This window comes from Hetaerina americana, unplaced genomic scaffold (assembly GCF_022747635.1).
Source record: "Hetaerina americana unplaced genomic scaffold, ioHetAmer1.1.p SCAF_1, whole genome shotgun sequence".
NCBI classification, from domain to species: domain Eukaryota; kingdom Metazoa; phylum Arthropoda; class Insecta; order Odonata; family Calopterygidae; genus Hetaerina; species Hetaerina americana.
The window spans coordinates 99514570-99531732 of record NW_027286069.1 but is presented as its reverse complement, the minus strand read 5'-3'; the positions used below and the strand labels follow the sequence as shown (position 1 = coordinate 99531732).

The 17163-nt window shown below is 32.8% G+C and overlaps 1 protein-coding gene across 1 annotated transcript in view; it reads right to left on the bottom strand.

Annotated features, from left to right (window-relative positions):
* The window catches only part of cac (calcium voltage-gated channel subunit cacophony), a 365313-nt gene that overhangs the window by 63677 nt on the left and 284473 nt on the right, over window positions 1–17163 (bottom strand). The window contains exons 20-26 of the mRNA XM_071591274.1: window positions 16677–16811; window positions 15916–16105; window positions 14638–14750; window positions 13863–14123; window positions 12268–12411; window positions 11190–11391; window positions 9832–9996 (exon numbers count right to left, since the gene is read on the bottom strand). Of these exons, the coding sequence (XP_071447375.1) occupies window positions 9832–9996; window positions 11190–11391; window positions 12268–12411; window positions 13863–14123; window positions 14638–14750; window positions 15916–16105; window positions 16677–16811 (1210 nt within the window). The remainder of the gene's footprint in view (window positions 1–9831; window positions 9997–11189; window positions 11392–12267; window positions 12412–13862; window positions 14124–14637; window positions 14751–15915; window positions 16106–16676; window positions 16812–17163) is intronic.

The window sequence follows — 17163 nt, the reverse complement described above, 5'->3', positions numbered from 1 at the left end:
GGGTACTACTTTCCGGATGACCCTCGTAATATTCAGCTGATGTTTTTCTTGAGACTTCATGTGCGAAATATTTTACTACCTCTAATGCCTTGAATTAAAATGTATATGCTTAAGTGTACAGTTAGATTCCACAAATTTCCTATACTAAATTTTGCCTCAGCCATTGTGGTAGTTTTTCTGTGAGAGTGGCTAATAGATATTCTGTAGTTCTATGTATTATTATGGATGGCATTTAGGACACAATAATAAAAATGACCTAAATCAACTGATTACACTCCCACTATGGGAAGCAAGGATTTTTGGATCTGGATTTTGTTGTGTTATCAACCTATAGTAACATGTAACACTACAGTAAAAGTTTAATATAAATCATAAAGGTAATATTCCAGACTGCTTCTTATTCCCAAAAGGTGAACAATTTTTGAAGATGATTACTAAGATAATTAAGGTGATAGCTGTTTGATGAATATTAGCAGCATTGATAAAGATACCACTTGGCTACCACAGCCTATGTAAAAGAGGCTTAATGAAAATATTAACATACAATTTGGCTCATTTAATATTTTGTCAGAGTTTTTAGATAAATTTCCTCACTGGAATCAGCTGTTTGATAAAGATAATATATAAATGATAATTTGCCATGAACTATCTCAAAGGTTAATTTAAAAAATTGTGGCATTTTTTACGCACCTGTGTATATTTTAACCAATACTTTTCTTTAATGAACTGCATGTAATGTTTAGTTGAAGGTGCAATTCCCTCATGAATGTTATACAGGACTATTAAACACATTCTCGTACTATTAAGTCACAATTGCAATGCATTTTCCTTCAATTATAATATTTTAAATGTTTAAAAGTTGATCCAAATATAGTGTATGTGAGTTTTTCAATTTTCTGTTATTTTTCTACGTATAACTTTACTTATTTTCTGATAAAGTACCGAAATTTTTGTGGCATTGATTGAAAATTTTACAAGATTAAACTAATATGCAAATGGACAGAACTTCAATCAAAGGAAATAATAACCATTCAAATAAAAATTACAACCAATTGGATTCAGATATCAGCTAACATGAATACCAGAATGGGAATTCATTTTCAACAAATATGATATAGATAACATTTAAATTGAATGAGATTGCATGATAACCTACTACACTGCCACAGTTTCTCATCAAAAGTATTTAAATTAATGAAATCTGAAAAATTATGCTTTTGCAGAATTTGTTTTGTAAACCTAATAATGAATTTATTTTGTGAATTTCATACTGTATTTATCATTACATACGTACATACTAATTTACTAGTGATGGATTAGTTTGGTTATTTGGTTCCTGGTGGGGATTTGGATAGTGCGGTGGCTAAAGCACAGGCTTCTCACCGAGAGGGCCTGGGTTCAAATCCTGGAGGCAACAAATATTTTTTCAGCGGTATCCTGATCCCTACTTGATGTGCTTTGTGGAGAGCACTTTGAGTAAGTACGACGTTCATTGGATGGGAAGTTAAACTGCGGACCCCTTGACACCTTTCGACAATAGTAGGCTAATCGGGTTTCTCTCCACCCTTCCTTTCCCATCCCCATCCCTAAGGGTGAAAATGACCTGAAGTACCTTATACCTCTAGTAGAGTTCAACTCAATCCATGCAGTAGTGTTGGCATTAAGAGTAGATCAAACAAACAGATTTTAATTCTCATACATTAGTAAGAATTATGTGATATCCTATTTAAAGGATGACGCATTGTTAAAAATACAAGAGCTTGCAAAAATGCAGGAACAAATTCTGTTTAGAAAAGATTCCAAAATTATGAGTAAAATTATAGTTCATTTTGTCTTTAACCGTCTGGTCCATAACCAAACTTTCACCATTCGTTCTATAACTGGGTACCTGGGTACCCACCTACTGCTGTCAGGAATTACAGCAAAAGATGGCACTCAGTGGGCAGAGGCAGCGACAAGGGAACATCAAGTTGCAAGACATAATGTTGTGCAACAGAGATATGGACATAATAAGAACACCTACATGCTATCATTTCGTGACACAATCACATTATTTTTCACTCCGGAAATGGCTGATATCATTATTTGTACGTTATACGAGTAACAAAGCAAGCTCAATATATGCAGCATATAATGAAAAAAAATCATGGAAAAAACCCCTTGTATGGAAAGATTTTGAGCTTAAGGATTTTTTGCATTCCTAGCTATTCTGATAAACTCAGGCGCCAATAATTCAAATACTGACAGTGCAAGGGGAATGCTGAAGTCGTACTCATATCCATTGTATCGTGCAGCAATGGGGATCAGTCGCTTCTGGAAAACTGTTTGTTTTATCCGATTTTATGATGCCAATACTCGTGCTCAGTGCATGGAGAGTGATAAGGCTGCTCCAATATGAGACCTTTGGACAATGCTTAATAGTAATTTGGCAACACATTATTAAGTCAACAGAGCACCTGACAATCAATGAGCAACTTTTAGCACACCGGGGTTGAACTAAATTCACTCAATATATTCCATCAAAGCCAGCCAAGTATGGTGGACATGTAATACTGAAAATTCGTATACTCTCGCTGGACAGCTTTAAACTGGATAAATCGAGTGGCGGGCACGAGAAAAACGTTTCTGATAGAGTTGTCAAAGACTTGGTGGCACTGTACCATAGGATCCGGTAGGATTATTACCATGGATAATTACTTCACTACTCTGTCATTGGCAAAATGTTTACTATCCTGGGATTTAACAATTGTTGGTACTTTGAAGAAAAATAAGCCATGCATTCCACCAGCAATGGTTGCATCGAAAACATGAGAAGAATTATCCACTGAGTTTGGCTTTCATGAAAAAGTAACCATATGCAGGTAGGTGCCAAAAAAACAAGAAAGTAATTCTACTATCATCAATACATCAGGATGCAAAGATTGGTGATGGTACAAAGATAAAACCCGAAACTATTGAATTTTGTAATTGGTCAAAAGCTGGAGTGGACACGATGGATAAAATGCTTTGTAGATATACTACAAAAAGATCAACTTGCAGGTGGCCTATAGCATTTTTCTACAATATTCTTGATATCGCCTGCCTTGCAGCAGATATTCTTTATTTTGAGAATAATAAATTGCTATGTAAAAAACTTATGAACAACGATTATTTTATTGCAACTGGGAAGAGAGCTGTATACTCCCTTTGTCAAAAATCGTTCAAATAATGCACAAATCATTAGGCATTTCATAAACAAAGTGGCGATTGAAAATTTATTGGGTCGACCATAAATCCACATGCGCAGCCAACAGCCAGGAAACCTCAGGCACAGTTAGATTCAACCGGAAGGAAAACAATTACTGGTGCATGTTTGTCTCCAGAGCGAATTCAAAAAACATTGCAAAACTCTAAAGTCATGTTCGGTATGTGTGTTCCCTGTTTGTGATCAACATTGTAATACAACCACAACATGTGAGGAGTGTGCGAAATAATTGAATGTTTGTTATTTATAATAATTAAATGCTAGTTTTTTGTATGGAACTGTGTTATTATAAATAAAAGAAAAAATAACTAAAATAAAAAAAAACGGAATTATGCTTTTTTTACCTGCTATCTTAACTATTGTACATAAAAATTGTTTGAATGAAGGAAATAACAAACAATATTTTTGATTATCTATTCCAAAGTCAAGTTACATAAACACTTTGATTAACGGTCTCTTTAGTGTGACTAAACCGGCTTTCAAACACATAGACCATAGTGGGATCATGACGGAATGGATATTAAGTTTGAAACTACTTCAATTTTGGGGATCCGGGTGGTCATACAATTTTTTCAAGGGAAAGTCAATTAATTCTATCTGCGAATATGAAATGGATACCTGGGTATGGACTTGACGGTTAAGCAAAACAGGAAAATCATTTATTGAAAGCGTTTTTTACCAGTACTGTAGAGCACCGCAGCTACTCCTGGTAGGGAGTTGCAGGAGTAGGAAACATTATTTATTAAGTCTGCAATCTTTGAAAAATATTCAAACATTGCAGACTTTCAGAGATAGCTCCGAAATCTGTGTAATGCCTATGTTTTTGTCTTGAATGGATGAACCAGGATTTTCAATATCCAGGATAATTATTTTCTTTTCACCACCAGACTATTGGGTCTAATGTATCTATGACTTTTTGTGTCACAAAATGTAATCTTTCATTGCAGATCTGGCTCACAATTGTTCTTGGTTAGAACATAAAATACCTCATTTTTTAATTGATATTTTAATTAAGGTGAGGAATAGAAATGAGGAATACTGCCCCTGCTTATGTAGCAGTCATATTAGTTGTTTCTTATCATGTGCACAAATAGTATGTGGAACTTATAATGCATATTCTAATGGATGAAGGTTCATGTGCATAATGGTTTATAACTCCACAACTTTTGAACTAAAAAGTCTCTATTCTGATCGTCCATTGTTCTAGTCTCTATTGAACTATAATAGTCTGAATTATAATATTCTAAATTATGATATAATGAATTATAATAGTCCCTAAATTAAAATATTTTTATGGAATTCACATTCTGTAAAACTCAATTTTTTCTGTTAAATGATAGAAAAAAAAACAGATAAGAATGGTTCTTCTCCTAAAGCCCTTTTATTTGCGCATGGAATGTCTCAATAGATATGCCATGACCTCAAAAATGTAGAAAACTACTTTTCATCAGTTTAATTGCCTTTGCATAACAGCAGTGTTATAAAACAGAGGGAAACTAACCTCTCTCTAAAATTTCTATAGAGAATAGATATCATGGAAAATTTACCATGCAGTACATGTGTTTCTATAAGCTTTGTATGAATGCCCATTGCTTTTGAAACTTCAAAGATCATAAAGATTGAATGAAAACCTCTGTGAGAGTACAAAATTTCCTATAGGGTAACCCCTAGTAGGGTGACACTTTCTTAGGAGGTTCTGATTGAGCTTTTATTTACCATTGCTGCTGTAAATAAGTGTTTTTATGGGTACCTTTAACAGAATACCTATCCATTTACCATAACTATTGGAATTGAGAATCAGAAATGAAACTGAGAACCAATGATAATAACTGAACTGGCACTAGGACTAAAGAAAAGTGGGACCAACCCATCACTAGTAGGAGAAAGTACATTTATGTAAATGAAACTGACATCTGCATTGCTTGAACTGAGATCAGTAAGTGAATTAAGAATGAATAAATGAGGTAGTTGAGGAAAAAAGAATAACTCACGAGAAAACATATGAAAGTGGAATTTTGACTATTAGCTCTAATTTCAATTATAGCTATGCCAATGCAAAATAGTAGCAATATGGCATTTTAATCATTAACGATTTATATAAATGTATCATGATTTTATAAGTTATTGGTGCTTCACAATGTCTCGGCAAATAGTCAACACAAATATAGAAAATATGTATTTTTAAAGATAAAGAATAACCTGAAAATACTTTCAAATATTTGAATAAATTCTGTTTGAAAGAAACACACTGTACTTCATGACTTCTAAGTGGAAATCGAATTGATGACCTAAATGAGGAAAATCTAACAGATAACTATTCTCCTATTCATTTCTATCCACAAACTGTAGGGAACATTCTCACATGAGAGATTGAAAAAAAGTCATGCTACTGTGAATAAAACAGCTACAGGGTCAATCAAATTGTTCCACGAGTTACATAACGTATCACAATTAAATTTTCTATTGGCATGTGTTCCATTATAAAATAGCTCAGTAGAATACATTATCTATAAAATCATGATGTCCGACAATTTTATACAACTGGAAATAATCTAAAAATAATCAACTATTAAAATTAATGAAGACATCAAGGAGTAAATGTTATAGGTCCTGACACTAAATAATCTTTTCCTAAACAAAAGATGACGGTGTATAACATCTGAACAATGCCAAACAATAGTGAAAAGAGAGCATGAACCACAAAAAGAATAACATTTCAACCTCAAATGGTTAACTATACTCTACAAAGAGGGCAGAAACACATAGGACTCATCAGACTGTAGCATCTAGTTGGAATAGGATTGTAAACTTCTTAGGACACAAATAGCACAGGTGGAGGATAGCAGACAAAGGACACCAAAGGCATATGGGAGTGGGTGGTGATAAGAGGAATATTGGGCAAGGCATTGATCAGTGGAGACTGCAACACTGCACACAAAAGGCTAAGTAACATTTATGGACCCACTCCAACACAATCAGCCAGGTAAAACCCACTGAACCAAAAGAGATAATTGCCATATGTCACATAAAATATGAGTATGAGAAGTCTGTATGTTACAAATGGAGATTTGGCTTTTCAGTTTGCCATCACATTTCCTCAACACTTTGAGAAAGACAATATTTCATTTAATGACTGCATGAATATAATTATGCAATATTACTAATAGAAAAAAGTTCAGGCAAATGAAATGCCAATCTGTGTAGAAATCATGCATGTTTTATGGCTAATGTAAGCTTATTGTTGAAATAGAATTGTTCTGGTGACACAAATGGAGTAAAATTCTTCAGTCACGTGAATACTGGATTCATGCCAAATTAAAGCTTCTTCACACTCATTCTGCCAGTTGAAAAGCCATAGATTATCAGTGAAGAGTGTAAAAAGTTTGGAATGGAATAGAAGAAATAAAGTTTGAAATGTGTACTTCTGTACTTAAATGCAGAGCAATATTTATATAGTTTTATGTATCTTAGGAAATATTAATTTTATTTTGTTGATTTATTATCAATTTGATTAAAGTAGGACACCAAATAAAATCTGATATAGCCATTGCTTTAAGTGATCTTGACAAATTTAATGAGAATGTTCAACAGAAAAATTGATCTTCCATATTTTGGAGTTTCCTGTACCTCTTTTGTGTTTGATTCCCATGAAAATGATTGGAAATTCCTTTACTACAATAAGTACTAATGTAAGTCATTTCCTCAGCATGGAGTAAAATGGGGAGGATCAAATGAATGAAATGTGCTTTAGGTGTATTAGATTTAAGGCTCCCATATTAAATATAATTTTTTATACACATGTATGAACCTCGATAAGAAAATGACCTCAACTTAAATAAACCATTTTTGGGCACTTTAATATAAGATGGTTTTCAGGAATTTATGAATCCAACATGAAAGTTTTAGTATGCCATCAGCTAATGGAAATATGTATGCATAATGGAGAAAAAAATGATGAAAATCTCATTCATAAATGAATTCTCTGAAGGTCTTGACTTTTTCCATATATTTAAAATGAGATAATTACAAAAGTGAAATATCACAAAAAAGTTCACCTTATGTTTCTTGGCTTCATTAACTTCATTTCATGAAAATTTCAATTTTCATCAAAATTTCATGAAAAAATTCTTTATAGCACTTCAAGTAATATAAAAAATGACTTACTCATATATTTTAGAACACAACCATTGCAACCTACATTAATCTGAGAAATGACTAATACCTATTTTCGTTTTACTGTACTTTGTAACTATTTGGAGTATTTCAAAGAATAGATTTCCAATATTTTGAAAATTGATATGTTCTCTCTGAAAGTAGATAACCAGCAACTATGAAGTTATAATCTTAGTTAAAGCTGCATTCTCAGGGGATTTTTTCAAAACAAATTATGACAATGGAGTCATTTTCTTTGCATGTTTTCTGTGATTAATCGTAAGCACATGAGGATACTTTAGTTCTGATGCTTCAAAGACTTCAGATGCATAGAGGAAGAATATATTTCAATATCCTATTTTTTTCAAATAAAGGAAATAAAGCTTTACATGAGAATTATTCAAAAAGAAAGTGGGGAATATCAATGAAATTGCTTCTGAACTGACTAGGTGGAGAGTTTTTATGATGATGCTAAGGTGGATTGATGTATTTAAAACCATATTCATATTTGTCATTCTATTCACTCACTAAGTTGAAGTCAGTTACATCAAGATGTACTGGTTTTCACAGGAAGTAAATTCTATGGTTGGCTTCATACTTCAATGGTTTCAAGGGTATTTTCTACAAGGCGAACAACCTATTTTCATGCTAGGGTGTTTTTATAAACATTTCTACTTCAATCATTTCTGAGGTTGATTGAATTACAGCATGCATGCTGAATACATTATACACGTAAATGGGAATAAAATGTATGCATAAAATTTAAGGTTGGAATAACTTAATCATGGTTAAACCACTAAAAAATAATAAAGATATGATTTTTATAAAAAAAGAAAATACCAATTTTACTATAGTAAGAACACAGGGTAAGCCAAGCTATATGCCCCATGGCTTACTTCATCATTAAATTAATTACATTCTCTTAATTGCTTTGGAACAATATTTCACTTTTATGGACTCAGATCACAAAAGAAGGTGTCATATATTCAGTAAAGTCTAATTTAAAGTAATCACATTTGTATAAAAATAAAGAAAAACTTTTTTCATCTAGAGATAAATCTCCCCTCAAGAATTCACAAGAGAAGCACACCCCTGTGTTAATTATTCACAGAGTTCAAGGTAAATCATAAAAATGAGGATAGCAAGTAAACATAAATATGGTTGTTTAATTTACAACAATGGTACAGAAAACCAGGAGGACAGAAAGTAACAAGAGATACTTATGAAAGCTAATAAAGAAAGTAAATCTTGTATGATGGGGAAAGGATTAAAAGGTGACAGCATTTATCAAGAGGCCATAGAAAAGGTAAGACAGACAATGAGACAGTAACAGGGGAAGAAATGTCAAACTGGCAGAATGTGGCAGCATAATGAATTTCATCGCAAGCATTATTCGGTTGAAATGCACTTTCAAGATGCTTTGCATGCTGGTATATGGATCCACCACCATAACTGACCCAGGCGTCCCACCCACCCCAACAATACCAAAGGGATAATTTCAACCATCCTTTACAATGTACGAGAAGCAGAAATTAAGCTTTCCAAAACACTAAATAATAAAGAATGTTAAGGGATAAGCCTTACAATCATGCCTTGTTCACATCCATTCCAAACAGTGGCATACCAGTCACCCCAACAACACCCACCCATATTACATGGAGGCCCAAAACCAATGGAAAATTGACATTGAGATTTATGAAATTTTGTTTAGATATTTTTGGGAAGTGGGGAAGGAGGATGATTTGCAAAAAATATTCCAATATGCCACTGGTTTAAAAGATTGAGAAAAACAGTTTAAGGAATGGCCTGGCATTTCAACAAGGACACACTATACGTAAAAATCCTGAGAACAATGCTGACTTTACTTTAATGAGAAATGGGGACTCAAAGGAAATGCTGAAATAAGATGGACTTGCTCATTAGGAAAATCCCTGACCCTTTAGCCATTAATGACCTATGATTATAAAAAAATTAACACATTAAACTGCTGTCAAATCTGGTCAATTTATAACCCAAAGATTATAGGAAGGGTACTCTGGAAAAAAATGTTCTTCCAAATTCAGCACATGCAAGATTGAAAACATTTTAAATTAGCAAAAACCAAGACAAATCTGTATTCCATCACAAACAATTATCTAGAAAAAGTCATGAATCATAAGCTTGCAATTACATTTTATTGCTTTTGGTATTGTAAGTGGCATAAGATGTAAGAGTGAGCCAATATTGATTGAACTATTTATGCTCACATAAAGAATATTAGTTAATCAAGTATTTGGGGAACAATAGTAGAAAAATTAGATTGGGAAATAGCAATATTTAAATAATTAATTCATCAAAAGTATCATTCAAAATTTTTTGTAATTAATCATCTCATCCAAAAATTTTATAGTCAGTAAAAATATGGGCCTTTTTTTGTAAATCTGATGAGCACTTACCTTCATCATAAGAAGAAGTGTGTTCAAAACAATGAGTATCATAATAAAATACTCAAAAGGCGTTGACACTACTATCCTCCAAATTTTGTACTTGAAGCTATTTCTTTTGTTCGGCATATACCTTTCAAGAGGGCGAGCTTGTATCGTGAAGTCTATACAAGATTTCTGTAAGCAAACGATAAAAGAAATGGTATAGTGCATTTTTATAATTGTGAAATAGCATAACATTGTATATTTTAGATGCCCTAAAAATAGCATCACTTAAACTAATTAATGCAAAAAGTCACTCATAGAAAAATTAATGTTTACAGTAATGAATTACTTGGTCCAATCCAATGGTTCCTATTCATCACTGGGGTAATTGGTTAAAATAGTACATATTGAATGTCCTAATTAAATTTTACACGTAATACATGTTACTTCTATCCTCTAACAATAGGATTCAAGTTCACATTCACGCATCAAGTTTTAACATGTGAAGAAATTAGGATAATTTGAGGAAAATATAATTTTAAAGAATGTCTCATTGCAGAAAAACTTTGGATTCTCCCTTAAATCTTGCAGTTAATACCTAACCTTATGCAGGCATTAGACCAATTTATTATCCTTAACCCTGATTCAATTTTATATGACCTATAGCATTTTTTGAATATGCCACTATTTTGGCTTTGACTAAACATGATGAAAGAAGACACTTTGCTTTTTCACAAAGAATATTTTTACTACACCTTAGGTTTCGTTACAGCGTACCATACGTGACTCTTCAGGTAAACATCTTCAGAAACTGTATCATTTATCTAACCAAGGTGAAAATTATGCTTTCACATTAAAATTACTGGGAAATAAATTACCATTACTTAACATCACTTGTTGGACATTGGAAGGATTACTTATCATATTAAATTTATGGGATTACCTAAGGCTATATTTAATTTGCCCAAAGATTTCTTGGCTATTTAAATATTTTTCATTCAAATCTAAACAATAAATTGGTAAAAAAAACATTGAGTTAGATTAATTTATTCTCTACAAAATCATCTTATGGTGATTGGAGTGTGGCCAAAGAGAAAATTTGTTTGGGTTAGATTACTATATTTTGATTGGTAATCATTTTAAGATACTGATGATATATAGGATAAGAGGTAAATGTTCCTGTTTTAAGTAATAATAATATAAATGATGATACTCAATAGCATTAATAGCATAAATTGATGGCTCTGGAATATACATTCACGTAATCTAAATGTATCCCATAATTGAAGGCCTTTGACAGTAATGTCCTGATGGCAAGTTTTTAGGTTTTGTATATACCTTAAAAATCATAAGATTTGGTGACTATGATAATTGGTATTTATTACCTGATTTTTGTCAATTTCACCATCTTGAAGTTCAGCTTCTCCTTGTTCCTGAAATGTGATTATAATGAGAGCAACGAAGATGTTCACGAAGAAGAATGGAAAAACAACAAAATAAACGACATAAAAGATGGACATTTCTATTCGAAAGTTCTGGAGTGGGCCCTCATCTTCGTATGTTGCCGCCATTGAATTTTGTAATACTCTGGAAGAGAAAAGGAACATTATCAAATCAATGAAAGTGAAAAACTGACATAAATAAGAACAAAACAACAATTACACAGCATTACAGAATTCATTGCACAAGGTAGCCACAAGCTTAAAAGAACATCGAGTTTTTGACTTTCCATTACATTTTAAACATGAAACTATTGAAGCAATAGCACCAAATGGATGTACAGTTTCTGTATTAGTCTTCCAAAAAGAACAAATTTTAAGAATTGAATTTGCACATATTCATCATAAAGTAAACAACAGGAAACATGTTCGTTTAATTTTTAATGACAAAATAAAAATGTGATTATTTAAGAGAAAATTAGGGAACAAAAAATACTTGTTGCCCAAAGAAAGAAATTTGATAATCAACTGTAAGGCTATGGGAAAGGACACAGTTGCAAAATATAAATATTATCAAATCTGACTCGTTCCTAATAGTATATAATTAACTATAAATAATGAAATACTGAATGAAAATTTATGAAGGGAGGAGGAGCTTATTTTTCCAACTCCAATGACCTTATGCCCCCTGCATTTGTTCCATCAGATTTTTAAAGAATGTCATTTTTTAATATTATTATCATTGAATAATTGGAAGACATGTAGCAAGGGACTAAGTTTATAATTTTTCATTAGAATGTTGCCCAATGCAGAAGATTTTATGGGTGCCTAATCATAATATAATTACAAATGTTAGGATACAATGCTTCTGATACCCCTTACTATAGAAGGTATTAGGATGACAAAATATAGATGTAAGAGAGACTTTTACGATGATATGATAAAATTTTAATGTGGGAGCAGGTAGAGACAACAAATAATAGTTTTTCATCATTAAGTAAGTAAAAATGTTTGAATAACTTACTGTGGCCAACCCTCTCCAGTTTGAACAGCAAATAGGGTAAGCATGGCAGCCATAACGTTATCGTAGTGAAAGCTTTGTTGTTTCCACTCTCTTGTTTCAGCCGAGGGCAGCTGATTGTCTCCATTAAATACAAAATACTGGCCCCTGTAAGGATATAAGAAATACATTAGTGCTATTGCCAGTATTAATGCTACTCCTCTTGGGAAGATGAATTCAATACATTAAGTCAGAAATGCTTTGCTATAATGCACTGACCCACAATTGATGATATTTGCCACACAGGTTTACGTAACTGTACTGGGGTTTTTGAAAATTGTAAATTTTTATCTATGCCAGTATTTAAAAACAAGGTGCATTATTATGCATCCGCCTTCCCATTAAGTATAGAATTAACTTACGAGGGTCATCCGGAAAGTAGTACCCGTTCGTGAAATAAAGACACAAAAGTAAATATTAACAAACATAAAAAATTTTATTTGAAAGAGGATACTTTAAACTACTTCTCAACATAATCTCCAAGCAAATTAAGGCATTTGTCATAACGTGTGACAAGTTTCTGTATTCCTGCTGCATAGTCCTTCGCCGCCAGCTCATTGAGATACGCGAGGGACCCATCTTGCACAAATTTTTGCATAATGCAGATGGTGTTTAACAATTTCATGAACAATTGTTCGAGAAACATTGGGAAAATGCTCACAGATGTCATCAATTGTGACGCGCCGATCGTTCCTCACGAATTCGTCAACTGAGCTCACCAGTTGGTCTGTAATGACAGACGGTCTCCCCGAACGCTCATCGTCGTGTGTGTTCCCCCTCCCCATGTTGAAGTTGCGACACCACCGCCGAACAGACGACTCGTCCATTACATTGTCTCCATACACCTCCTTTAATTGGCGATGAATATCACATGGGCGAACGTTTCTTGCATTGAGGAATTTAATCACTGCCCTCACTTCACAACTGGCGGCGTTCTCAATTTTTTTAAACATTGTAAACAATCACAGAAACAACACAGGCAATGCTAGCGTCACGCAACTTGGCTCAGAGAAGGCAGACAAGCCACTGAAGCTATCTGACCTCGTCCAGCGGCTACTCGCGTCGTCAGCACTTCATGCGGCACGAACGGGTACTACTTTCCGGATGACCCTCGTATTTATTGGTTAAACAAATGGCGGGAGATGTCGTGACAGTAACTTTTAATGGGGCTATCTGCTAATGTATTAAAATGCAGAAATTTCCAAGTGTAAAAATCATTTTCTTTGACTGGGATAGTGGGAATATTAAAGAAGATGGAAAAAATCACTCTTAATTAGCAAAATACTTCAATTTTGTTTAACATTAAAAAATAATTTTCTCCCTTTCCTCTTAAGTCGTTCACAAACAAGAATCACGTAAAATGTGCAATAAAAGTGAAAGCTTTGACAGCTCACCAATTTAAAATGATTTTCCATATTCATGTGATAAAACCAAGTGAGTCCATTTTTAACTGACACAGCAAGGTCTTTCTGGTAGATATGTACTATCCATAGAAGTAAGAGTTGATGACTGCATTGAATATTGAAATATATCATAAACACTTTCACATTATAACTTACTTGCAATCCTCAGCAGTAGTTTTGCTCTCGTCTGTGCAGAAGAAGAACTTGCCGTTGAAGAGCTGGACGGCGATCACAGCAAAGATGAATTGGAAGAGAATATACACAATGAGAATGTTGATGACATTTTTGAGCGAGTTCACCACACAGTCAAACACTGCCTTCAGCTTGGGTACCCGCTTGATGGTCTTGAGCGGTCGTAATACCCTGAGTACTCGGAGTGACTTTATGGTGCTCAAATTCTGGCCAGCAGAACTCCCCCTGAGAAAGAAGAAGTGATAAAAAATTAGACTCCAAAGTTGATAATATTGCATTTACATATATATATATATATATATATATATATATATATATATATATATATATATATATGTAATATATAATATATATAATATATATATATATATATTATATATATACATTAATATATATATATATATATATATATATATATATATATATATATATATATACACACACACACATAAGGGATATTAATGAAGAGTATTGATTGCTTTGACTAAACTCGTTGTCGACTTAAAAATAGAGATCTTGATAAACAACTTACTACCCCTGGCATATTTAAATTCATGAAATTGTTGATTAATTAAAACCACAAACAAAAAACATCATAACATTATATACTTAAGGTAACTTAGAACACCTTGGAAGAATTATTCTCAAGTAGGCATGATTCTTAAGTGATAATTAGGATGGGAATATTCAAGGCTGATGGCTCATTAGACTGTACTTATTAAGAAAGCTATAGGCTTACGTCATATCGAAGGCAAAGGAGACTGCCGCACATACTACAACTACAGCATCCATGATGTTCCAAAATTCTCGAAGATATGAACCAGGGTGAAGAATGATTCCCAAGTCCACAATCTACAAGGAGAAAGAATATTTCGGTTAAGTACATTTAAGAATGCTCCTCATCTTACAGTTCAATTTGAACATCTTTTTATTAAAAAAGTTAGTACTTTTCCATCTGCAAAAATATTTTTTCACCATAATTCATAGATTTCATGACAGTGCTAACAATAATCCCACAGGAGTTCAAAATGTCTTTATGCTATGATAATGCTCTCTTATAAGTTGACATGAAAGTGACATATTTGCTGCTAAAGTTTGATTATTCCATGTAAATATCTAAGGAAAAATAGGATATGCGATGAATAGTAGAATGAACGCAGACAAATTTTGAAAATGAAAAGACTTAAAAATATATTAAAATTAGATTTTTAAAACATTGAGTTCTCAAATATTCAAATCTTTAATTTTATGGAAGTTCAAACAGAAAATAAAAGGGATTTTCAAATATAGTCATGTGGAGGACCATGCATTTAGCTATAGGAAATTTCCATACATACATAGTTTGATAATTTATTTTACCAAATAATATATAAATTTACAAATGAGTAATAATTATTTCACAAAAGCACATAACAAAATATTTAAACGAAATTTTAATGACAGTGATTGTACCGGCTCATGGTGGGACAGCAATCACAAATATGTTCCACCCAAATTTAATTGTAACTGATACATAGAAAGGCAGTATAATTTCTGGAAAAAAACCCAGGTTTTTTCCTGGCAAATATGGGAATTAGAGCAAAAACTGCCATGAACTTATACTGCCAGAGACAGCCATCTAAAATGCTTCATCAAAATGTTTTAGCATTTTTACTATGTAAACTCTAAGCATCACCAACGGAGTTACTTTTTGTCATAGAGAGGACCTATTTGAGATATTCTCCACTAAACCTACTCACATAATGAAATTAAATAAAAATAAAAATAAACCCTCTCATGAAACAACTGCTAAGATAAATAATGGACCATTGGAATGAAGGTAAGTTTTCTTCTTTCAACCATTACTTTTATTGTTTTAATCGCAAAAAAATACACAAAGAATTGTGATTGCACATTATCAAATCATTCAAGATTTATCAAAGATTATATCACCAAGTTTTTGGGAGATAAATTACATTGTATCAGCTCTTTCAAATAAAAGGAAACAGTAATTGAATGAGGAGAGTCTACAACATACCTTAAGAATCATTTCTATTGTGAAGACACCTGTGAATGCATAGTCAAAATAATTGAGGATTTTGTTTCGAACACTTTCTTCTTCAACAGGATCTTCAGCTGCCAAAGCTATACTACTTAAGCTAATAACCACCATGATGAAGAAGTCAAAATAGGGGAGGTTAACTACCCAATGGGCTGCTCGACGGACACTGAAAAAAGTAAAGAATGGAGGTGATGATTTCAACTTAAAGAAAACAGAGAGCATACGGTACAATAGGACATGAACAATGATGAGAAGCAGCTACACATTTGCACCAATTGGTACAGGTAGTAATTTTTTTACAGACTTCAAGATTAGCTTTTGGCATCCAAACTTTTACCCATATTGCAGCCATTGTGATGAATTTTGCTGCTACCCAATACCTTATTAAATTACCACTAAGAGATCCACCATTCAAGAATTTACACTGTTTTGAATTGATTTTTGTGGACCCAATCAAACACTGTATTGTGCAAAACTTGTGCAATTCTCGCTGCTGATTTTCATAGAACTTCTATTTTAAAATGAACACATTTTTATAGCAGTAATATTATAATAAGTGCATCAGTGGCTGATGTCATTTGACACCATATATGATACTGTATACAAAGCATACTATTCTCATACTATGACCACGTAAAAATGAGCAAAAAATGGATATAAACCACGAGAGAGAACTTTAAACAATGATAAACATACAAAACTAGAACAAGAGAGATGAAAAAATAGTCGGTACTCACGGATTGGTTGGGGAAAGAATGAACATGGATGAGTATGGGAGCATTGGTTTTGGCCCAGTCATGTCATCATCATCACCATCAACGCCTCCCTTCTTCTCAGCATCCTCCTCATCATCACCTCGCCCTTTGCCTTTCCTGGAATCAATGTTGAGCAATAGCTTAAACAACCGTTTCTCAAACATTTTTTATTGTTACAAACTCAAGGATGTCAATTTGTTGCACAACAAATTACGTAGTTATGATAGAAAAACAGTAACTAGACAAAGAATCTTCAAGATATGTTTCAAGCATCTCTTAAGTAATATATAATTTATGTAATATTGATACAATATTAATTTATTATTTCCATATGGGTGACACATGATAATTATGAGAAAGAAATGGCTGCAAGGAGAATTTTTTTGAACAAATAAGGAGGCAACACACAGTAATTTTTGGCAGAAATTTTCTATAAATCTCTTTATCATGCTGATAGCATATTATAATG